The sequence below is a fragment of the Chelonoidis abingdonii genome, chromosome 10 (assembly GCF_003597395.2).
Source record: "Chelonoidis abingdonii isolate Lonesome George chromosome 10, CheloAbing_2.0, whole genome shotgun sequence".
Taxonomy (NCBI): Eukaryota; Metazoa; Chordata; order Testudines; family Testudinidae; genus Chelonoidis; species Chelonoidis abingdonii.
In genome coordinates this window covers 865,111-888,844 of record NC_133778.1, presented here as the reverse complement: position 1 = coordinate 888,844, position 23,734 = coordinate 865,111, and the positions used below count along the sequence as shown (strand labels likewise).

General features: G+C 47.6%; 1 protein-coding gene across 2 annotated transcripts; it reads right to left on the bottom strand.

Moving 5' to 3' along the window:
- Positions 1-2,696: 2,696 nt before the first annotated feature.
- ASB1 (ankyrin repeat and SOCS box containing 1) lies at positions 2,697-19,577 on the bottom strand. Of its 2 annotated transcripts, XM_032771218.2 has the most exons (5): positions 19,305-19,577; positions 16,120-16,261; positions 12,525-12,827; positions 5,751-6,136; positions 2,697-4,346 (listed from the first exon to the last, which is right to left on the bottom strand). In XM_032771218.2, the coding sequence occupies exons 1-5, from the start codon at positions 19,423-19,425 to the stop codon at positions 4,213-4,215; spliced, it is 1,086 nt and encodes a 361-aa protein (XP_032627109.1). In that variant the 5' UTR covers positions 19,426-19,577; the 3' UTR covers positions 2,697-4,212. The 2 variants fall into 2 exon arrangements, with proteins under 2 accessions (XP_032627109.1, XP_032627110.1); XM_032771219.2 differs by lacking the exon at positions 12,525-12,827.
- Positions 19,578-23,734: the final 4,157 nt, after the last annotated feature.

Sequence of the window (23,734 nt, the reverse complement as noted above, 5' to 3'; positions counted from 1 at the left end):
CATACTCAGATATTTGTTTGCAATGAAACAGCAAGCGAAGGCAATGCAGGAAGCCATCTTTATATACGTGCTATCTACTGCCACCTTAGGCCAGACTGCATAGCTGCTAATCTGAAATCAAAAGACCAATGCTAAGGAACACTGAGGACTCTCTGTCCATTGTTCCCCTTTTTTATAATCTACTTCCTCGCCAGAATGAACCGTTAATGCGGAACAGTTAATACAAAGTAAGTAACACACACATTCATAGGATGAAATTCAAAAGGACAAATACAAAGTACTCCACTTAGGAAGGAACAATCAGTGGCACACATACAAAATTGGGAAATGACTGCTTAGGACACAGTACTGCGAAAAGGGATCTGGTGGGCATAGTTAAGGCTGTGAGTCTTTCACGGAGGTCACGGAAAGTCACGTGACTTCTGCAGCTGTGGCGGCTGACCCCAAGGCTGGCCGAGCACCTAGGTGGCCCAAAAGCAGCAGTCCGGGAGCAGGAGCAGCACCCAGGGCCTCCCCCACCCAGAGGGGCAGCAGTGGCTGCAGGACCCCCTGCTCGAAGCAGCAGCAGTGGAGCTATGGGCCACCGCCTCACCCCACCCCAGGAGTATCAGCATCTGCCGGAGCACACACCCCCAACAGCAGTGGCTGCTGGAGCACAACCCCCCCCAGCACCTAAGATTTAGTCACCGGTATTTTTAGTAAAAGTCACACGCAAGTCACTGTCCGTGACTTTTTCTTTATTACCCGTGACCTGTCCTTGACTTTTACTAAAAATACCGGTGACTAAATCATAGCCTTAGTCATAGTGGATCACACGCTAAATATGAGTCAACAGTGTAACACTGTTGCAAAAAAAAGAAAACAATATTCTGGGATGTATTAGCAGAAGTGTTGTAAGCAAGACATGAGAAGTAATTCTTCTGCTCTGCTCTATGCTGATTAGGCCTCAACTGTATCCAGTTCTGGGCACCACATTTCAGGAAAGATGTGAACAAATTGGAGAAAGTCCAGAGAAGAGCAACAATAATGATTAAAGGTCTAGAAAATATGACCTGTGAGGGAAGATTGAAAAAATTGGGTTTGGAGAAGAGAAGACTGAGAGGGGACATGATAATAATTTTCAAGTACATAAAAGGTGGTTACAAGGAGGAGGGAGAAAAATTGTTGTTCTTAACTGCTGAGGATAAGACATGAAGCAATGAGCTTAAATTGCAGAAAGGGCAGTTTAGGTTGGACATTAGGAAAAACTTCCTGTCAGGGTGGTTAAACACTGGAATAAATTGTCAAGGGAGGTTGTGGAATCTCTGTCATTGGAGATTTATAAAAGCAGGTTAGACAAACACCTATCAGGATGGTCTAGATCAGTGGTTCTCAACCAGGTGTCCGGGGCCCCCAGGGCTGGCATTAGATTTGCTGGGGCCCAGGGCAGAAAGCTGAAGCCCCACTGCATGGGGCTCAAGTCCAGGGCTGAAGCTAAAGCCTGAGTAACTTAGCTTTGCAGGTCCCTATGTGGTGTGGGACCCTGGGTAACTGCCCTGCTTGCTACCCCCTAATGCTGACCCTGACTTTTATAGGCAGAAAAACAGTTGGTGTGGCAGAGGTTGTCCGTGGAGTTTTGATAGCATGTTGGGGGAGCCTGAGACAGAAAAAGTTTGAAAACCCCTGGTCTAGATAACACTTAGTCCTGGCATGAGTGCAGGGGACTGGACTAGATGACCTCTTGAGGTCCATTTCAGTCCTGCGATTCTAGAGCCTGGCTGATGAGAAGTGGCAGTGCGTAGTTGTTGAGCAACTGATCTGCATCAATTACTGGACTAGCTATGGAGAAGGAACATTATTTAAATTAGTACCAAGACCTATGCCTCTCTCTGTCTTTCACGCTCCTCAGCCAATTCTCCACAGGCACTCAAGACAGAGAATGGTCTCCTCAGCCCCTTAGCGCTGGGTAAAAGGGCTGCATCGGAGTACAAGCACTGTAACCACCCAGGGGTGGCTTTCTCTGGCACAGGCACTGCAGAAGACAGCCTCAAGGCTGCATTTCAAGGACTCTCAAAACTCCTGGTGTAGTGGGAGTGCAGAGGGAGGTGTTGCAAGGGATGACGCGTGCACCAGTTTCCAGGCAATTCCTGTATAATGCTGGAGCCTGCAAGACTGCTGTAATTTAGGCTCCTGGGACTGACTACATGACACCGGGCCTCCTGCAGCCCCCACAACAGCCCAGGATTGGGAGGGCACAAAAGCGACAACAGCTTCCCCTTCCTTTGGACTGCAGGTTTGGTGCTGCGCCCTCAGAGGTGCAGCACAGCATCTCACCCAAAGCATACACATAAATATAGTATATAGAAATCAACAGCTAAATAAATGAATAAAAGGGAGAGGGAACTTCTCTCCCGCTGTGCAAACCTTGACACGCTGCTGCTGGGAGCACCGCAGAGCACATACTGCAGGGCTCAGTGGAACTGGGCCCTCCTAGCTGTTTTTAAAACATCCCTACGCAGAGCACAGGAGAAGAAAGCACTCTAGGTGGTCTCCTTGGGACAGGGAGTCTCTTGTACTGATTGTATTGGGCCTAGTTCAGTGGGGGCCCGGTCTGTGATTGGAGCCTGCTAGTCATTACTGCCACATAAACAATAATAATTAATGGAGACGCTAGAAACAAAGGGCGCCTTGGCAGGGCTGCCCAGCATTCTATTGGGTGCAGTGTTACTAAGTCTTTATTCAAGATAAAACCAAGCAGCTCAGTCACCCAGACACCCCAAGAAATTGTCCTGTCCACAGCAGAAGTAGGAAATACCTGATGATCGGGGAACATTTTATCTGACAATGACGCCAACACAGGATGGGCAGGGAAGAGTGGTAGTAATGTCTACATGTGTGTGCCATGCTTTGCAAACTGCCGATGCCTCTCCATCAATAGCTGCCTACATGGTTGCAGGAACACTGATAACATTTTAGCGGGGGCAGCATGTTTCTAAGCAATGAAAGCAGACTAGTATTTGGTTTGGTGGAGTTTCTTGCATAGCGTAACCCCACAGCAATTTACAAGCATGGAGTTAATTACCGGTAGCATAAGGACACTACGCATACATTTACTAAGTTATTCACTGAATAGCAGCTCCCATTCGTCCTCGGACATTTCAACCAGCATTACCGCGCATGGGGCTGTTGAGCAGAACATTATCTTTTTGAGATGTGCCATGGGAGTTTTTCGGTGCCCCATGGACATTAGAAATGTTAGCTTTCAGGAAAGATGTGAACAAATTAGAGAAAGTCCTCATTAGAAGGCTGAGCAGCACCACATTCACGAAGGAGTGGAATAGAGCATCTGAGCAGAATCTCAGACAGACGCCTTCACAGCTCATAGCCAAGCGTGCTGCCTGCTAAGCCACACTGCCATGGTGAGTGCAGACCAGGCTGCTATGTGCTTTCTCCACAACTCCACTGAGAATCCACATGCTCATCGGTTTTCCCTTTCATGCCATGGCAGTGATTGCTATAGATGCTCCAGTCCCAGGCACTCATGTAATTGGAGACCTATTTTTCTGGTAGCCCACCTTGACCTATATATATTTTGGTAGCAGGTAGGTCAGGACACCATATCACACCTGAGAGTGTTTTGAGAACACCTGCAGTTGCTCAGACCAGTTGGCTATTTCCTAGTCTTTTAGTAGTCCCAGCTCGGAATTTCTAAACAACAAAAGCCAAGTGATGTGGCCTGGGACTCTTCTGATACCTTGCAACAGCTAGGCACACACAAGCAATTTCATACCCTCCAGGGAACTCACGGCACCAGACAAGAAACCTAATGCATTCACCCCAGAATGAGACGTACAGCAGCTGAAAACACATCAACTTGCCATATGCACAGTAGCAATTGTCAGTTCCTCAAGGGAGCAAGGTCAAAGTAAGGACAGCTGAAGCATGAAAACCTAATGGAACTGTACTGTTCTACATGCCCATTATTGATAAGGTCAGGCATTTTATAGGCAGATAAAAGCCCACTGCTTGAGTAGGTACAAGTTGAACATACAATAGTGTTGCTAAAACCCAACACAAGTTACAAGTAGCAGCAACAGAGGTAGTGTCATAACAAATAACCTTATACAAATAACCATAGGATATATTTCAAAACAGCACTGGGGGAGGAGGGGCAATTGGCACCTGTTTTCATCAGCTCACTCATTTCGTACAGCAAACTGTCCCCAAAGCATTCTAGCTCTGTTTGTGAAGTAAAAATTGTTTGATAGGGTCTGGGACTGGAAGAGTATGTATCAGATGCAGATGGGATTTGCCAAGTATCCTCCGCACGGCCACACGGCACAAAGACAATAAGCTCCTGGGGCAACCTGCAACAAAATAACAAAAGGGAAGAGAGAAAGGAATAAAAAAGCAGGTGTAAATTTCATTGGCCCAGATCTCCGTCTGGTGTAAATTGCCATAGCGCTAACAACGTCAATGGAGCTAGGCTGATTTACACCCCTGGGGATGGTTCCCTTCCCATGCCCTTGTCCTATACCATAATAGAAATTCACTGTTGATTCTGGCAAGGATCAGACAATGCACTTCGCAAAAGTTCAGTACCCAGGGCAGGCAGGAGTGTATCTGACCCTAAGGCCACTGGATCAGACCCCCAGCAGCAATAAAGTGGCATGACTCCAATGAAGTCAGTGGATCTACACCAGTTTATACCTGGTTCTCTGTTTACTCGGGGAAATCTCCAGCTCCCTGAATGCTTAGCATCAGTCGAGTCATTCTGGTTTTAAGTTACACACATTATCTTTTTGAATTAAGCATCCCCCGGCACATAAAAACAATAAACACAGGGTACAGCTGGGACCTGTTCCCACGATCTTTCCGAAATGATGCCCTGCAAACCTACTCCCCTTCCCTGATCTCTCTATTTCACATGAGATGCGCACGGTGCACTGCCTGCTAAGCAGGCGTTGGATAGACATCACATGGGGCAGGGAGGTGTTATTCTAATCTCTCACATGTAGGTGGCTCAGCTTCAATTGTGGTTTATAGCGAGGAACGTTAAGACTTGAAAAGCTTTCCCAGGGCCTGACTCTTTCCAATGCTAAAAAGTCAAACTCCAACAAGGTGCAGCCTTGGGGTTCCTCTCACTTCTTCCTCAACCCTTTAGTTGCTACTTTTCAAGAGGACCATGTCTTCAGCTTTTCCCCCACGGCCACATGTTTGCTCCTCCCACCCCTGCTCCCACTTCTTGCCACCACTGTTCCTCTGCTGCTTTGCTTCCCAGCCAGCATGCTGCAGCTTGTGACTAGGTCAGCTGGCCCATATAGTCAGGGCCAGATAGGTACTATAGGTTCAGGCCTAGGACTCCGGCACCAGGACTTGGAAAATGGGATCAGAATCTCAGCTCTGATGTTTTCAAAGTTAAGTTCTAGCCCTGTTGGACTCAATCAAGCTGGAAACATCACTTGAATGTAACTGAGGCCTGCCTGAGTTTGCAGACAACCTGAAACAAGAGCCCCAAGAGGTGCAGACTGCCCTGTTGATCTTACCTCTGAAACCTGCTGCCAGCCCAAGGAGAGCTGGCGCCATGCTCCAGGGGCAGAGCCATGACATAGGGGTGGGGTAAGGAGGGACCCATGTGGTGTGTGCCTCAGGCTCTGAACTGCCTTCAGTCAGCCCTAGCTACAAGCACCACAGCCAAAGGGAAACCATTTGCTGTGCTTCTCTCTTGGCAGCACTAGCAAGTCAATGCCGAGGACTCGCCAGTCACTTACTCCTGGCTTCTTTGAACATCTGCAAGGCTTCTGGATTGACTTTAACTCTTCCAGTCGATTCGGTACCCAGGCCCTCTGCCTTCACCAGGTTCAAGTTGGCTCCAAAGTCAATCAAGAGGTTGACGAAGGCAGGCTCACAGCCGTGTCTCAAGACAGCATCCATCACGCAGACTGGGGAACCCCTGGAGAAGCCCTGGATGTTGACGGGGCCACAGCAGTTAAAATCAGGGTTGGCTCCGGCCTGGAGCAGCAGTTTGAAGCACTGGAGGTTGTGATAGGCAGCGCTGATGTACAGAGGGCAGACTACCAAGGAAGTGAGTGGGCGAGAGGAGGGGCTGGGGACCCGCGAGGGCAAGTGGTGGTTGACATCCACGTCAGCGCCATACCTGAGCATGAAAAAACAAAAGCTATCTTGGTACAGAGGCAGGCGGATGCAGGGCCTCCAAAGGGAAATGCTTGAAAGCAATAACACGACTGCAGCTCAGGTGCGTGGAAATCACTGAAAAGGCAGGAGAGCCCCACTACCACTAGTCATCCAGGTCATCCATCTAGGATACTTTGCTGGCCGCCAGCATCATAGTATCTGTGTACTTAGCCTCACACACTGTATTGCAGTGTGATTATCCCCACTGTACAGGTGGGAACTGAGACACTCCTTGCGAGAGTGGCTGGACTAGAAATGGCTCTGCCAGCTTTACCTCCTTCCCACGCACACAGGTGTTCTTGACACCCAAGCAGCACAAAGCAGCAGCAGTAGAGGCCAGAATACGGCCCACTACCTAAACAGCACTGTGAAGGATTCATGAATTGCAGGGACAAACCAGATGGCGTGTGTTAAACGCTGACTTAAATTACAGGCTCACATTCTGCTGAGGTAAATTTAGGCTCCTGAAAGTTGGGGCATTGTGGATCGCCTGCCAACACACCCTACTGCTGCCCGACATAGAGCAGCAGACTGCACTGGGGAGGTGAGCACACTGTATGCTGCGCTGTCCAGTCCACAACGAGCCCAGTGGTGGCTATGGCCCCTCCAGTGGTTGCTGGTCCCCAGGATCAGGAAAGCAGAGATGTGACTTAGAGACACTTTTCTCTCCCCATCATAACGGCTGTGCTGAGTATTGTCTTTGTGCAGCCCTGAGTGACCAGTGTATAAAATCCACCATTAATGGTTTGGCTAGGGGATGTGTAAACAACTCAGCTCCTCAATGAAGGGGTGCCAGATAGGCACTAACACAACATCCCCATCCGGGAGGAGATGAGTAGTTAATATGTTAGCGCAATTGCTCCAACTGTTGCAAACAACGAAGGAAACTGAAACACAAATCTGTGCTAAACAGAGGAGTGTAACAAATTTCAAGATTATCACTTCAATGGGAACTCAAATAGTGGAAATCCAGTGATAATGTCAAATGCAGGAGTTTTCGCTGTCCTCAGCAGTTCATGCTGAATAGATGTACCAAATTCCAAGTTTGCAGCAAATTGGAACACATAAAATAATTATGTCGGTTAGTCAGCCGTCCCCTGAGAACTGTATTGTATTACCCTATAATTAAATATTAAGAGATATGGCATTATACATCACTTTTAACATATATTCAGGTAGTTGGGTTTTTTAATTGTGGTTTGACAGCTGCCATCTTGGCCAATGCACCAGAGATGAACCATGGATCTTCAGAGCTAAAGGTACAAGCTGCTATGGCATGAGCTCAACTACCAACACTTTCTTGGGAGGGCTGTAACAGACTCATATACTGTGGACCAGGAACAGAGTGGAATTCATTCACCCAGGGGTTACAGTTAGAGCTATGCAAATAACTGATTTTTCAGTTCATTAGCTACACATGCAAAAAAATGTTACAAGAACATTTTGATGAAACGTTTTCAATTTTTCAGCAAACCAAATAATAATAATTAAAAAATCTTTTGTGTAGTTTATGGGGTTTTTTTAACACTTTTTAAAATAAAATAGACATACAATTCAAAACAAGAAGTTGTTTTGAATAAAAATGATTTGTTTAGAAATGTCAGAACATTTCGATTGTTTCTGACTTTTTTTCCTGTTTGTTTTTGACCGAAAAATATGGTGAATTTGATACAAATTCGCAAATGTCTCAAATCTGCATTTTTTCAGCAAAAGAAGGTTTGGTCCAAAAATTTTCACCCACCTCTAGATACAATGGAACAACAAAATACAATTTAAGGGGCTGATTCTCAAAAGCATTCTGCTTTGGTCTAGCTCTGCACTCATTGAATTCAATGGATTTCAAAGAGAGCAGATAATCCAATATATAGTGATTTGGAAAATCTCACCCTAAATGTTTAGAATCTATGTTGTTATGCTATAGATGCGACTTTGAATGCACAAGGCATGGAACTATACATTTTATATGTGTAGCATGTGCAACTGAGTGGATCAAACACTGAATGAACAGAAAATATGAGGGTTTTTTTCCCTTTTTGGAAAAGACTGCTGGAGAATAAGAATAGCACGAAGAATATTTGCTCCCTTTAAAAATATTTAATTTGAAACACTGCAATACTGCATTTGACTGGAAAACAATAATAGCAGCGTGTGATATATACAGTATTGTACCCATCCAGTACAGAGCACATACTTCTGAAATGCTGCAACTGTACCTATTTTACATACCGTAAATGTTAAAAAATTAGGCTAGAGGAAGAACGACCCCAGCCTCTTTTAGCCATTTTTAATTGCTCCTTTGCAACGGCCAAGGATGGATTCTGGATAGAGTAGAAGTGTCGTGCTTTCCCTTCAGAGTAATACAATGCTCTTCCAATCAGGAATAACTCTCTTGGGTTTGTAATCCGAGCATTAAGAGAATGAGGCTTTTCTGCTTTCCTGGATATTGTAGGATTCCTCTTTCTGGTTATTAAAACATTCTGGGCCAAATTCTGTCTAGATCTTTATGAAGCTCTCACTGAAATCAGTGGGTTTCTGGCCACGTTGCTGCAAATACTTATTCATGTGCTTTAACTCTGAAGATATGAATAGTCCCACTAAAGCCAAGCATGTGCGGAACTCGTTGCAAGATTAGGGGCCATTCAAGCACATCCAAGTGCTGACTTTGGCACTTTGTGCATATTTATCCACACTCCTCTTCACAGCATGGCACAGAGACTGAGACCTCAGAGGATGATGGAGAGGTGACTGCGGGCATGAGTGGAGAGGACAGGACGTTACATGGTAAGTTCCCCCCAAACACACACTGCAAAGTGGTCTCCGTCTCCTCCATAGTCACAATCCAACAGCTCAGCTTTACTTAGCCAAGGCTTAAGCTAAGAGAAGGGAGAAAGTAGCCAGGGAACAGCAGTGCTCTGAAGAACTGTTCCTCTCTCAAAGAGGTTTTCAGTGTTCTGTGCCAAATCGAGGCTATACTGCATATAACAGTTTTGTCCTAGAAAGTTTACATTTAAATCGGGTTTCTAGGAAAATGGCAAAGGCTCAGAGCCAATCAATGGGACTCATCCCATGAGTAAGGCCTGCAGGATTGGTTTCCTTTGCAACTAGCTAGTCAAAAATTCTTTCTTGAAACTGCTTCTCAGCAGAAATTTGGGTTTTCAATTAAATGAAATTTTTTTGCAAAAAATCTCTGTGTTCCACAGAATTGTTTGATTTTTTTCATCAAAACCCCAAATGGCTGAAAAATCAAACCTGGATACATTTCTATTTGGATTTGCTGCCACAGTGACTCATTGCAGCTGAAGTTCAGTTTTCACCATGGCCAGTGACTCCCATTATGCACCACCCTTTGGGGAGGGCAAATTTTTTCATGAAAAAAGCCATTTTCTGACCAGCTCTGCTAAGTTATGCTTTTTAAAACAAAATCAGTCAAACTTTTTAAAAGTTTGTAAGTATTGTTACAATCCCCCATGACTTTGTCAGTTTTACACTGCCCTTAATGGAATAAGCAGAATATATATCTCCTAATATCCTGGCTCTGCCCTCAGTTAGACTATAAGTACGATGCAATAGCCTATCACAAGATGATTATGTAACAGGCTCTTAGGAAAGTAATCTACATTACTTCATATAATTGTAAATATTTCCACCAGTCTTACTATAAAATGGATTACCATTCCATAGCTACATTTGTATTTACTAGTAGTTGATAAAATTTACATATCAGCTCCTGCTTTTTGCCTGGTATTCTGGTTCAGCAATTGCAGCAGGTCCCAGGACTTCAGGAATTGTAACTGTGCTGCCATATGATTTAATAAACCAAATCCAGCAGAATCAATGGCAACTGTGGAGTTTGTACGTTAACAGGAAGACTCTCATTGACTGATAATTGAGTGGGAATAGGGTTTTATTATATTTACTCTGTCAAAGAAAGAGTAACTTAAATGAATATTTTTAACCTTCTACAGAGCTCTGTAACTCAGGATTGTGTTTAAAGTAAGCAATTCTGAATAGATCTAAGAAATCCCTGTTCCAAGATACTTGAAAATTTTGGGCAATATGACAGTTTGGTATTAACTTAGCAGCCTTGGGAGAAACGTTGCCTAATAAAAAGATATTGGACAAACTCCAGTTAATTTTTAATCCTGAAAGTTTTCCAGAATCATGCTTTTAATATTGCTGACAAGGCATCTTTAGAGGCAGACATATAAATCATCTCCATGTGCTGAAATACCATTTGCTATGTTTTGCACTATGTTAGCAAATATACTGGGGGAGATTCTTAGGAATGTAGCTAGTGGGTTCATACTGACGTGTATACATGCAACAGAGGAGAAAATTCAAGTTTACAGGGCCCAGTAAAAAGTGCATTCAGAGGCTATCAACCGTCCTGCTTGAGGGTTTAAGCCAACCTCTAAGTGCTGGGGATAGGAGGAAACTTCACAGGGGTGTTCTCCCAAAGCAGCCTACTCTAGGGTTTCTTGAACCTTGCTTGGAAGCAGCTGTGACTCGCCACTCCTGGAGCCAGGATACTGCACAAGATGGGCCATAGGTCTGATCCTATGCCCCCGTGACTTCAGTGGGCCCATAATGAGCTAGGACCATGATTTTCAAAATGCTAGGCTCCCAAATCCACATTTGCTGCAGCGTTAACTCGCGCTTTTACTTTGGGGTTGACCCAATCCCTCTTTCCTGACACATATAGACCCCTCCCAGCTAACTGGTGGTGCTTTAAGCAAAGACTAGCTGTCTTGTTCTGAGACTATAGGCTAAAGCCAAATTAAGTGAGACTTTCCCTTGGGTTTGTATCCCATCCACTTTGCAGTGAGTCATGGGAGTGCTGATAGTCCTCCAAAGCCTTCCCACAATTCCTTTCGTATACCAAGAAAAAAGTTCTCTCACAATTCACTGGGAAAGAATCAAAGCGGCTCAGGCGACAACAGCACAAAGAACCTTGGGCCACGTCCCAGAAATCCTAGTTACGCTCACAGGGAGAGCAGCACCAGTGAAGACCCAGTAAGGCAGTGTAGTTGCTCACATCCAGGCGAGGCCAACCCTGGTGCTGCTCATCCCACTTAACTCTGTGGCGACAACAGATCCCAAGTCATTTCAATAAGCAGCCTGATTTTCGTAAATGATGAGCACCTCCAATCCCACTGAAGTCTGTGGGAGCTCCAGAGGGCTCCTTTGAGAATCAGGCCATTTATCCAAGTATCTAAATACAGGTTTAGGAGCCTATGTGTGGGCACTTGGTTGTGGCCAGTTTGGGCGTCGGGCATTGTGAACAATTTCTAGGAACATAAAACAAGAATTGTATACAGAAATCAAAGATCATCCTCCATCATTCTTATCCTTTAATGTCATATCTTATTGAAGTGCTTTGCACATCAACCAGAAGTCTTTGCCTGGGATTTATTTTGGTTTTCTTGACCTTACAAAAGAAACTTCAAGCTCTCCACCAAAATAGTTGTAGGTCTGCTGCTTTGTAACTTTCTGTACCAACACTTTGCAATAGAGCTGGTCACAAACTAGAAGTCAAAATAGCATTCTGTTGGAATGCTTGGGGTTCTCAGCTGCACAGCTGCTCTGAGCATTCAGTTCAACTCACCTGCTGAAATCCCTTCTCAGACACAGGCAAGACTTGAACTAGGGGTCTCCCGAGTCCCAAGTGTGTGACGAAGCCACTGTTAGAGCTGGAGGCCTGTGGCAAGCCTTAGAAGGGAGGGGCAGCACTTTGAAGGGGGGCAGATGAGTTTTCAATCTAATGTGATGACAGATGGAGAAGTGGCAGAGGGATCCGAAGAGGGGAGCAACCGAGTGAGAGCAGTTGCACTGGAGGGAAGATGTTGGAAGCTGGACTGGAAGGACCTGCCATGGAGCAGATGAGGGGAGTGTGCCATCTGTGTGCTCCATGAGTTTGAAGAGAAATGGTGGGAGGGAGACAGAAGGCAGGACTAAAGGAGAGTTTGTGAGGGTAGAGGAGAGAATCATAAATCATAGAATATCAGGGTTGGAAGGGACCTCAGGAGGTCATCTAGTCCAACCCACTGCTTAAAGCAGGACCAATCCCCAACTAAATCATCCCAGCCAGGGCTTTGTCAAGCCTGACCTTAAAAACCTCTAAGGAAGGAGATTCCACCACCTCCCTAGGTAACCCATTCCAGAGAGGAGGATACTTTTCTATTGTGAGGGGAAGGAGCCAGGGGAAAAGGAAGGGTCGAGAAGGAGGCCAAGGGAAGTTAGGAGACATACAGGACACTCTCTTTCCTCCCTGGCTCTGGATGCTGCATCAAATCCACAGCACCCCACAGACTACCCTGAGCTGGGAAGGTAGGGGAACCGACTTCACTTGCCTTATCAGCTCTCTCAGGATGTCGGCCCTGCCCACGCGGGAGGTGTGGTACACAGGGGTGCTGCGATGGTGACGGCTCCCGTTGGGATCTGCGCCAGCTTCCAGCAAGATTTGGGCGCACTCCAGGTGTCCGTTCACCACAGCCACGTAGAGGGCTGTTTGCCCCTTCACATCCACCAGATCAATCTCTGCCCCTTTCTGGAGGAGGAAATCCACGCAGTTGCCATGGCCAGCGGTGGCAGCGATGCGCAGTGGGGTGCAGGGCAGCCAGCCACAGCACCACACGGACTTCTCGTTGATTCGGCTGAGTGGGGGGACAACAGAGCAGAGTTATCTGTCAACGCGCACGGCTTCTGCTGGGATACAGCCCAGCCTTCCCCCAGACCCCAAAGGAACACAGCGGGTAAGCCAGAAGTACGGCATATGCCCTTGTCTCTTGAAGTACCTTTATTATGTTAGCACATAGAAGTGCCCACCAATATCAGGGCCCTATTGCACTGTGTGTTGTAAGTGCGCATAACAAGGGACTGCCACTGGCCCAGGGAACTTACAACCTAAGTAGACAAAGGAAGGATTATTAGCTTCGTTATACTGATGGGGAGGTGAGGCACAGAGTGGTGAAGTGGGCAGACAGTGCAGAGCTGGGAGCTGAAGACAGATCATCAGGGTCCCAATTTAGCATTTTAACCACAAGAACACCCTCCGGCCCGAAGAAAGAGCAAAGATCTGTTTCAACAAAGAGGATGTTGCATATCTGTTTGCGGTGCGATATTCTGTGTTCAGGGGTGAAACCGAAATGCGATTCCACTAGCAAAGCTGTCATTTACAAACCAGCTTGGCTAGCACCATCACAGCCTAAGTAGGTTTTTTTCTCTACTGCCAGGCAAGAAGCAAAAGTGTGCCGAGCACACACCGGGCTGTGAGCTACAACAAGGACCCTGTGACTGTGCCAGAAGAGCAAGGGAGGGAGAAGGGATGAGAAGGAAGGCTGGGAAGAGTTAGTGACTGAGGCTAGGTCTCCCCGAGAAATGTTCGCTTGTACAGCCATGTCAAGAATGCAAAGATTCCTAGGCCAGAAGGGACAACTGTGATCATCTCGTCTGATCTCCTGCATAACACAGACACAGGACTTGCCTGGATGAACTAGGGCAGAGCTTTTAGAACAACATCCAATCTTGATTTAAAAATCACCAGTGATGGAGCATCCTTCATGCCCATTGGTAAGTTGTTTTAATGGTTCATTACCCTGCTTGTTAAAACTATGCACCTTATTTCTAGTCTGAATTTGTCTTAGCTTCACCTTCCAGCCATTGGACCAGACTATACTTTTACCTGCGAAACTGAAGAGCCCATTATCAAATACTTGTTCCCCTCATAGGTCATTAGAGAATGTGATCAAGTCGCCCCTTAATGAAGCTAAATAGATCCTTGAGTCTACCACTATCAAGCATGTTTTCCAACCCTTTAATCCTTCTCATGTCACTTAGGGGCTGATTTTTTGCAACTGTTTTTTACAGGCAAAAGCCCTACTGTAGACACAGTTATCCTGGCATAAAAGTGCCTATTTCACTCACTGAAGTTGTATAAGCGATTCCAGAAAAAGGACACTGCATAAACCACAGTTATCCCAGTAAAACTTTTCTGGCCTAGGCTAGGCCTCAGAGTGCAAGAAAGCATGGACACAGCAATATCCTCAATGGGCAGGCAGCACAGCCCAGTGGCTAGGCCATTCACTTGGATGTTAGGTGACCTGAGTGTTCTCAGCTCTGCCTCTCTCTCGCTGCTGGAGTGAGTCACTTCACCGCTCCAGGCGTCAGTGCTCGCATCTGTGCAACGGGGTAATAGCACTTCATTCCCCCTCCCTCCCCCCACACACTATCCTTAATCCAGGTTATCAGTTTATACTGTAAATTCTTCAAGGGCAGGAGTCTCTCTCGATAGGGGTTTGCATGGTGCCTGGCACAACAGGGCCTCTAAGCCCAGCTGGAATATAAATAATAATCAAGTGAGGCTGAAGGGCACAAATAGGTGACAGGTGGGAACTTTATAAAACTCGGTGGGCCGAGTGACAAAAGGAATGCCCCAGAAATTTGCTAGGGACAAAGCAGCTCATTCTTAGAAGGGCTGGCTCATTCCGACTCTTGCTGAAAGGACAATTTCAGGCTAGTGTTGTCATTCTGCAGTTTACTCAGCAATGCAGGAAAATTAATTAAATATCCCAATGGACACAGACCTAGCCTGGGCCAAATTTTTAACATAGGGTGTTTCAGTTTTATATGTGATTCTAATCCCCTCTGCACGGTTTTGCCATTACACGTAGACTTCTATTTTCCCATTATTTTATTTCCAGGCTGAGCTGAAGTGTATTCACAAGCAGAGGTTGGATATTTATAACTGTACGTTACTCAGTTGAAATTTGCTTGGCGTGGGATTAGATGTTACCCGAGCAGCCTCTGACCAGCAATACAAAGGGTCCAGCCAAGCTGCTCAGTTAAAGTTGAGGAAGTGCTCAGCTCACTGTGCCCAATGGGAACTGCTGATTACTGGGAAACACAGGAAGAGGCGGTCAGCTTCCCTTCCCCACTGCATTCCCAGGAGTGTCTGACGGTGGCCTCCAGAGCTGTACATTCAAAGATACCCTTCATGCATTAAAGAAATGAGGGACTCAGTGGTGCCCAGTGCTGGGATCAGGGTATTTTCTGACCCAGGGAAGCAGGCCAAGTCAGCTGATCGATCTGTGAACTGCTGGGTGTAGGAAATGTGCCAGACCCACATCCCTGAAGACACCAGTGCCTGCTAGCATTGTGGAGCAGTTTTCCTGTCACGTCTCCTTAGGAGAAGGCCTGACACTGGAGGGGGAGATCCGACCTTAGGCTTCACTCCCCAACTTTCTACACAAGAAAATCTGTTACTAGGCAGGAAGTTCTGGGCCCTCCACTGCATAAGTCCTTCATCGTTTCAGAACCAGCTTGCTAAGGATAGACAAGGCAGGTGAGGGTGGCAGGGGGAGTGTTAGATTTTTCTAAGCCTGTTCACCTCAGCCTGGCCTCTGAACCATCTGAGGCCCACTCATGGCCATGGCCATCTTGTGACCTGCCATACACAGAACAGGCCAGTGATATCTATGCAGCATCCTCACCAAGGAAAGCACTCCCACAGGTGGCAAACAGCCACCACTGAGAAGCCAAGAGAAGACCACCGCGCTCTCATCCCTCGCAACAATCCCTTCAGGTCAGACAGGAGGGACAGGCTTTGGCCCAGCTGTGAGGGTGTGACAGGCCACATTGCACATGCTCTATTAACAAATCAAGACCTGCAGATAGTGTGAGAACCAAAAACCACTCAGACATATGCCAGGTGACATCGGGTAGGTTGAGAGCGGCAGTGCCTGCTGGCAGTATGATGGGCCAGATGCCCAGCTGGTGTAAGTCAGCATGGCTCTACTGAAGGCAATGTGTCTGTGCTGATTTACACTGCTAGGGATCCGGCCCCATTTCTCTCTATCCCAGACCCTGCCAAAAGGAAGCTTGCGTCAGATTCCCTGTCCGAGCATCCAAGGGGCACGCCGGGAGAACGGCAGGGGAAGTGAGGGTCACCTTTGGAAGCTCTCCTCCTGCAGCAAGCTCCGGAGTGTGTCCAGGTCCCCGACATAGGCAGCGTCATGCAACCTCGTGTCTTCGCAGTGCTCGAGGGGGTGGTCGCAGAACTGCTCCCTCAGCCACTCCTTCAGATTGCGACCTGCGCTGGAGAGAGGGTTGCTGTGTTAATCCTGGAAACGCCTGGATTCAACACCTACTCCTTGGCCAATGCACCGGAGAGCCAATCAGAGAACTCAAAGTAGAACTTGCAACAGCTTGAGCTGTCCGTAGCCAGGATGCTAACTTGGGGCTATAAAATCTCCCATCTTCTGTGGGGTGGCCTAGGGGAGCTTTTTCATATTCTCCCTGGTGGGCTACACTTGCTTGTCTCTGGTAGTGTGAGGATCTGAGATGACATACAGCAGCTGCCTGTGCATAGAGGCTTCACTAGCCAGAGCCAGCCATGCTCTAGGGGCATGAATGGGGCTGTCTTCTGGGGAGAGACAATGCAACACGGCAGTGCACAGGGGAAGGCAGGGTGGGCATCCTGTCTCCACAGAGCTGCCCCACGTTGACAGGAGGACTGGCACAGGAGGAATGAGGGAGGGGACTAGTGTGTAGGACAGGGATATTCTGGGTGTGTCCAGTACCCAGCACAATGGGGCACGCCCGTGGCTGGGGCCTTCAGGCCCTGCTGTGCTAGGAATAAGCATCTCTCTGCACTGGCCCCCAGCTCTGGGATTTGCAGTGTATTGTTTTCTCCTTACCATTTCCCTGGTGGTGTCATCTGCCCACTCCTCCTCCTTTCCCTCTCCCCTTCACCCTCGTCCCATTCCCGCTTCTCTTCCCCTCCCTCCTCTGGGCCTGCCAACCCAGCCCTTTTCCTGCCATGAGAGGGGGAGATGTCAAGGGCCTGAAGAGGAGTCAGCTCTTTGCTGCCGAGTTAAGGAGGCAAGGTGAGTAGAGAGGTGGTGCCATGGGCATCTGGGTGAGCCAGGGTGGCAGCTGTCTGTGCTGCTGTGTTACAGCGCTAGGAGACCTGAGTCCCTGGGTTTGGAAAGCCAAATGGAAGCTCAAATCACTGGGAAACCAAAAGACTCCTGCTTTTCCTGGGCTTCTGGTCATGCTACCCCAGAGGCCAAACCATGCCCTTTCCCATCCCCGCCATCACACCCTGCTGATTTCCCCTTGACCTTTCACCCGGCCATCCAAGCCTCCCAGCTGTCCCTGCCACAGCAATTCCTGCTTTCTTCAGCACATTTGTGCCAAGCGCCCAACCCACCGCCCCTGCTCCAGAAACAAGTGGTGCTGTGATACCCTTGCATCTCCGAAGCCCTCCCTAACAAGGGTCACAGTGAGCAGGCATGGACAGCAACCATCACTGATAACACATGATGCAACCAGCCAGGCTGGTCACTAAGAATGGGTGAAAAGGTTTGGAATAAACAAGAATTGGCCTAACCCTCTGCCCACAACTGAAACAAGCCTTTGCCCAAGCCAAAAATATTCCAACAAAAGGTTGGCATTTTGGCCTCACAAACGCCGCACATCCTAGCTCCAGCCAGGACTGGAAGTGTAAAGTACCCAATAATGCTGCAAGATGCCGTTTTCCCAAGATTTGTAGAGCAATTTAGCAGACTTGGGAGGGTTGCATCATTGGTTTAGCTGAAACAGCCAAAGCACTGGGGAGTTCTCTGAAACATCTGTGGTTCACTTGTCACTAAATATTACCACCAGAAAAACTAAAAGAGAAACATCTAGCGGCAACCTTAAGTATGGAGCAGCAACCCAGTTAGCTAATCTTGCCATGACAGTCCATGCACAGCTGTTCCATGCTGTGCTGTCACATACACCAGAATTTTCAGGAGAGCTCGGGCCCTGTTTAGGCAGCAGTATACACGGTCAGTTTTTGCCAACAGCTCAGTGCACTGGGTGCCGAGGTCTCCTGAGAAATCGGACAAACATGTCACAAGGGCAGCCGCTGGGTGCTGAGCACTTTGCAAAATCTGGTAGGTAAATGGGAGCTGCTGGGTTCTTTTGACAGCCTGGCTCCAGTTGTGGGTGCTGCTGAGCACTTGGAAATACAAATTGAGGTGGCTCAGCCTGTATTTTTCAAATACATCTGAACATAAGAATGGCCTTACTGGGCCAGACCAAGGGTCCATCTAGCCCTCTATCCTGTCTTCCGACAGTGGCCAGTGCCAGGTGCCTCAGGGGGCATGAAGAGAACAGGGAATCATCAAGTGATCCATCCCTCTTGCTCACTCCCAGCCTCTAGCACTATGTGATGCACTTTGTAGCAAGCATACAATAAACAGGTGAGATGGACAATGGTATTAGGGCTCTGATGACAGCCGAGTACCTCTCCATGTTAGAAAAGCATGACTGTTACATGAGGTATCTTTAATCATGTGGCCAACCAGCCCTTGGGGAGAGAGCTGCAGACATAATTTAAATGTCTCAGATTAAGGACATTTAATTTGAGACAACTGGTCGGCTCAAAATGTCAGCTCAATAAGGGAAAACAACAGAGTGATTTAATATTAGTGCTTAATTTGTGCCAGGGTTTGCTAGGGCTGAGCCCCAGCACCTTTGGGCCTGACAGTTCATAGCCCCTGAACCTCGGGGTGTGGCAGCTCATAGCCCCGTACCTCTGGGCTTGCTATATTTGTTATGAATGTAAAAAAACTGTTTGAATCCTGGCACCTCTTTCATTACAAATTAAGCACTATTTCATATCCACGCATACACAGAGATCACACCTGAGCACACTGGACTAGAGGCATAAACGGCCTGCTTCTCACGCAGCTATGTGGACTTGTACTTCCTTAAGAGAATGACAACTGCATGGGAGCAGAACAGAGAAACAAACCAGAGGTTTGCAAAGTCCCTTTTGTGGCACTGCTCACACATCCCTCTGGAAAACCCTACACAAATCCCAGAGCCCCCTGAATAGCCAGCGTTCCTGAACATCCCCTAGCTTACAGCGAGAGAATGCAGCTTCCCACCCCCACCACACCGCCCTGCCCCCAGAAAAAGACATGGGGGCACTCCATAGTGCCCCCCCCAGTTCATTGCCAGGGAAGCAGAGCCTTGTAAAGAACAGTTCCCCCACCCACAGGCAGCACCACGGGAAAGGAGGGATGCTGCAGCTTGAGACAGTCCCTCTGCTGATGCTCCTGGCTTGGCTTTCCTTACGTTACCTGCGTTTCCATCTGTGGCACTGAGAGTGGCACCGTGACTGTCACTGCTCTGGGCTTCCAGGCCAGCCCCGATTTCTCTTTGCAGGTAACCAGGACTGTTGGGGTAGCTTGCTTCAGCCATCTGGCCTACTCTTTTACACTGCACCCCCCCCAGCCGCTCCCTGGCACCCCCCTGAGGCTCCCCAGGGCACTCCCTACGCTGAGCTGCCCCTGGCACAGGAACCACACACAGGCTGAAGCTGACATGTCATTTCCTTGGCCTGGCTTGGGAAAACTGTGTGAGCTGCACACTGTCCCACCCTCCCTGGATCTGATTGGTGAGGGCCATGGCTCTCTGCTTCCTGCTTCTAGTTAAGGTGGTTTGGGCTGTCAACACTGAACCAGAGCAGGGAAGCAATTCCTCCTTGCAAGGGAAACAGGCTGGCTTCTCTCCCCCTGGAAAGGGCAGACTTCCAGAAGCTGAATTAGCCTGTCATTCTCAGGAGAACACCCACATCCCAAACAGAGGAGTCTGCAGAGAGGAGGGCAGAAGAAAGAGTGAAAGGGCAGGGTTGTGATAATGATCCAGTCTATAGCACTGTCCAGATGATCACAGCAGCCCTGAGACAAGTTGGTCCCTGAGTCAGTCAGACAGAACACAATAGCCCAAGGCTTTGTGGTGTGTTGGTTCTTTTTTCTGCAGCCCCAGCTTTCCAGCTAACCACATCTCACTCCCTTCCACATGGGCCTGAGGCAGCCAGCATTCAAATCGCTCCGGCTGATTCTCCTCGGATCCCGCGCAGGCCTCTCGTGGAGGGAGCAGGGTGTAATTTGGCTAGAAATCCAACCAACACGGAACATCGTGACTTAACATTTGGCAAAGGCTTACTCACCCCGTTGAATGCTGGCAGCAGCCAGCTGGGCCATCACCTTGAGGAGGAGAGAAATGGCTGCTATCCTGACCCAGGTCTGATCGGCTCTGTATGCCGGAAGCCCATCCCTGGAGGGTGGAAGGCCTGCTGGGAGGGACAACTTGCCAAGAAAATCCCTGCATTCTGTTCCTGACGCACCAGGACAGAGAGCATGGGGTCTGATGCATGAGGAAGCATCAGTTTCAAGGGGAACCCTGTGCACTCAGACAGTGCGGCTTTCTGCAAGAGGAAGCAGCTAGCTAGGGAGAGTCCACCTTTGTAGTGCAAGGCGAAGGCGACGGTTTGGTTTCTTCAAGCTCATGGAAATGCAATCAACAGCAGAGGCCAAACTGCTCTGGGTTCATTCACCATTAAACTATCAAGTCAAGCCCTGGGGATGCTAGTAGGACAAGAGCAGCAAATGTAAAAGCTAAGAACAAATCTATACCCACTGAACTTTTCTTTCCAGCAAGTGGTAGAAAAAGAGGGAGGGGGGTTGCCATGAAATTTGCAGTACGCCCTTGCTTTTGAAAACAGTCTAGCCGCTTCAGCTGCACGTTTGCAGGATGCAAAGAGCTTGGAAGAGAAATGCTCAGAACTGGAAAGCTGTTATTAGCTACCAGCTTAGTGAACTAGCCATAGCAGTGTGAAGCTTTCAGATAGAACAGTACTTGTACTATACACGTAGTATACGATGGATGTGTCATTACCAGCTCCACCATTAAGTTTGCATTGACTTTCCACTCATAGCACAGGTTCCCTTATTTTTTTTAAATGAGTTATACAAATTTTTCCCCATAGCGGATGCTAAAATTATGGGTACAATTGTGTGTGCACTCACATTTTGGAGGGGTGCAGCTTTGCACACACAGGTTTTCCCTTGGAGAAATGCACCATATTGTGTGCAAGAGTGCTGATGTTACGTTCACTTATACTGGCATGCATCCATTAAAGTTTATGGAGTTGCATCAATGTAAAAATTAGTGAAAGTCAGAGGAAAATCAGACCAATTTTGTATCATTGCTAAAATAGGGTAAGTAGCTTTCTAACTGTTTTGCACAAACAAAAACAGGGCCATGAAAAAGTATCTAAGAAGAAATTTGAACATGCAAAAGTAGTTTTGTGGCCTGGGTGGAGATAGTTTACTACATTTGTTTGCTAGGGCAGTGTTATATGGACTGTCCGATTACACCCACAAAATTTCCAGGGGCCTCTATCTGCAAATGCAAAACCTACCCAAGAGAGATAATTACACATGCAAAGCATGTTGTGTGTGCAAGCGACTGGGATTGTGCATACAAATAGATGTACCAACTGCTGCAGGCAGACTTGGCATGGCTGATTTCAAATACATCCCGCATCATCTCCATACACAGCCCCAACTGTGCATTTTGTTGGCAGTCTGGAAAGTGTTTTAAACACACCCTGTCTCATACATGCAAATTTGGGTCCCCACTGCCAAATGAAAAGGAATGGGTGTAAGCCACATGGCTCTTCTGCAGCTCCACTCCTGCTGCTCAGCCACACGCAATCAGTGCACTGACTCCCAACTTGGGCTGCAGATGTGGTTTCCTATAATTTATGGTTTAGATCAATTGATCCATAGGAGAGCTATGCAGCTTGAAAACCAAACCTATTTGTCATGCCTGGTAAGGATCAAACAGGAAGAGAGGATTTCCAGACTCAGTTCATAACATCTTGTCCTACTCATCTCCATGAGGCCAAAAAACATCTCCTGTAACGAGGTGGCTGCCAGTTTAAAAATCTGATTTGATGTTTGTTTCACCCTCCAAGGACAAGCTGTAGAAATCAGACAATAGTGCTTTAGTTTATGTCCCTCACTTTTGAGTTACCATGCTTCCCCATGTCTGCAGCAGACCTTCATACAGTTAATACAGGTTCAAGTGCTCTTTAGCCCAGCTCAGCTGTCTGAGGTCTGGACACCTCTGGCCCTGACAACTTATTACTGCTGTTTTATTCACCATTGTACTGAGCTCACAGGTCCTCTTCATGCCCAGGCCTTGTGCACCCTGGAATTTCACTAATGCCTTAAAGATACTGCCTTAGACTTTGGTTGCTCCTTTTCATGGGGCTCGGCCTTGGCTCCTGCAATATTCTCCAGGAAGCCCAGTTTATCACCTTCTTCTCTGCCAAGCATGCCAGGGTATTGAGGAGCTTGTAGACAGCTTCAGGGGCTCAGCTTCCTGGTTCCCAGCAGGAGTGACATTTCAGCTTCCTGGAGCCCTCAGCAAGCAGCACTGATGCTCCCTCTCAGCCAGACTCTCCCTTAAAAGAAGTATATTTGTGTCCTTTTACAGACGATCACTGGGTTACACAAACCCACTTGCGCAAATCTGCACTTACGGAAAAAGTTCCGTAATTTATGTATTTTTTGGCATAATTATCGGGTATACGGTCCCGACTTACATGAAATTCGACTTACGCAAGGCATTCCGGAACAGAATGCCTTGCGTAAGCTGGGGAGCGTCTAGCATTACAAGAGATTCAGTCGGGGGGCAGCTGACTTTGCTTACAAGTTGACTCCATCTCGCTTACACTTAAAAAGTACACTCGTGCAGATTTGACGCAGTGAAAGTGAAATGCAGTCATTATAAAAGGCATTATTTAGGGGCAGAGTTAGCCTTTGCTAGTTCTCTCCTCACCATTATTATTGCTATTTATTATTCATACTCCGGTAGTACATGGAGGATTTACCAAGGAAAAGGCCCCATTGTGCCAGGAGCTGCACAAGTACTTTGAGCATGATAGTACCTGCCACCAAAGAACTTACAGTGTAAATACACCAGCAGACAAACAATGAAAGGGGAAACCGAGGCACAGAGCAGGGAAGGGACTTGCCCACAGTCACCCAACAGGTCAGCAGGAGAGCAGGTCTCCTGACTTACAGGCCAGTGCTCTGCACACTAGGTCACATTGTCACTCAAAGGAATGGAGTATTAGAGGTATGAAGTTGACAAGGAGTAGCCCAGCTATTTGATGTTATCCCACTAATAGCTTAGGCCCAGCTCTTCAAAGGTATTTAGGCTTGGAACTTCCATTAAAATCTATGTTTGCAGTGTTGTTGTCGCTGTGTTGGTCCCAAGATATGAGAGAAACAAGTTGGGGGAGGAAATATCTTTTGTGAGGACCAACATCTGTTGGTGGGAGAGACAAGGTTCTGAGTTACACAGAGCTCTTCTTCAGGTCTGGGAAAGGGGCTTGGAGAGTCTCAGGGTATGGCTATACTTGAGAGTTGCAGCGCTGGTGATGGGGTTACAGCGCTGCAACTTACTCTGTGTCCACACTTGCAAAGCACAACCAGCCTTGCAACTCCCTGTCTGCAGTGCTGGCTGTATACCTGGTCTGCTTGAGATGTAACGATTCCAGCGCTGGTGATGCAGTGCTGCTCATCAAGGGTGGCCAGCAAAAGCACTTTTATTGGCCTCCAGGATATTAGGAGGTATCCCAGCATACCTTTTCAGCCACTCTGCTCATCGTTTCGCACTCCACTGCCCTGGGCTCAGGTGACCCGCCCTTTAA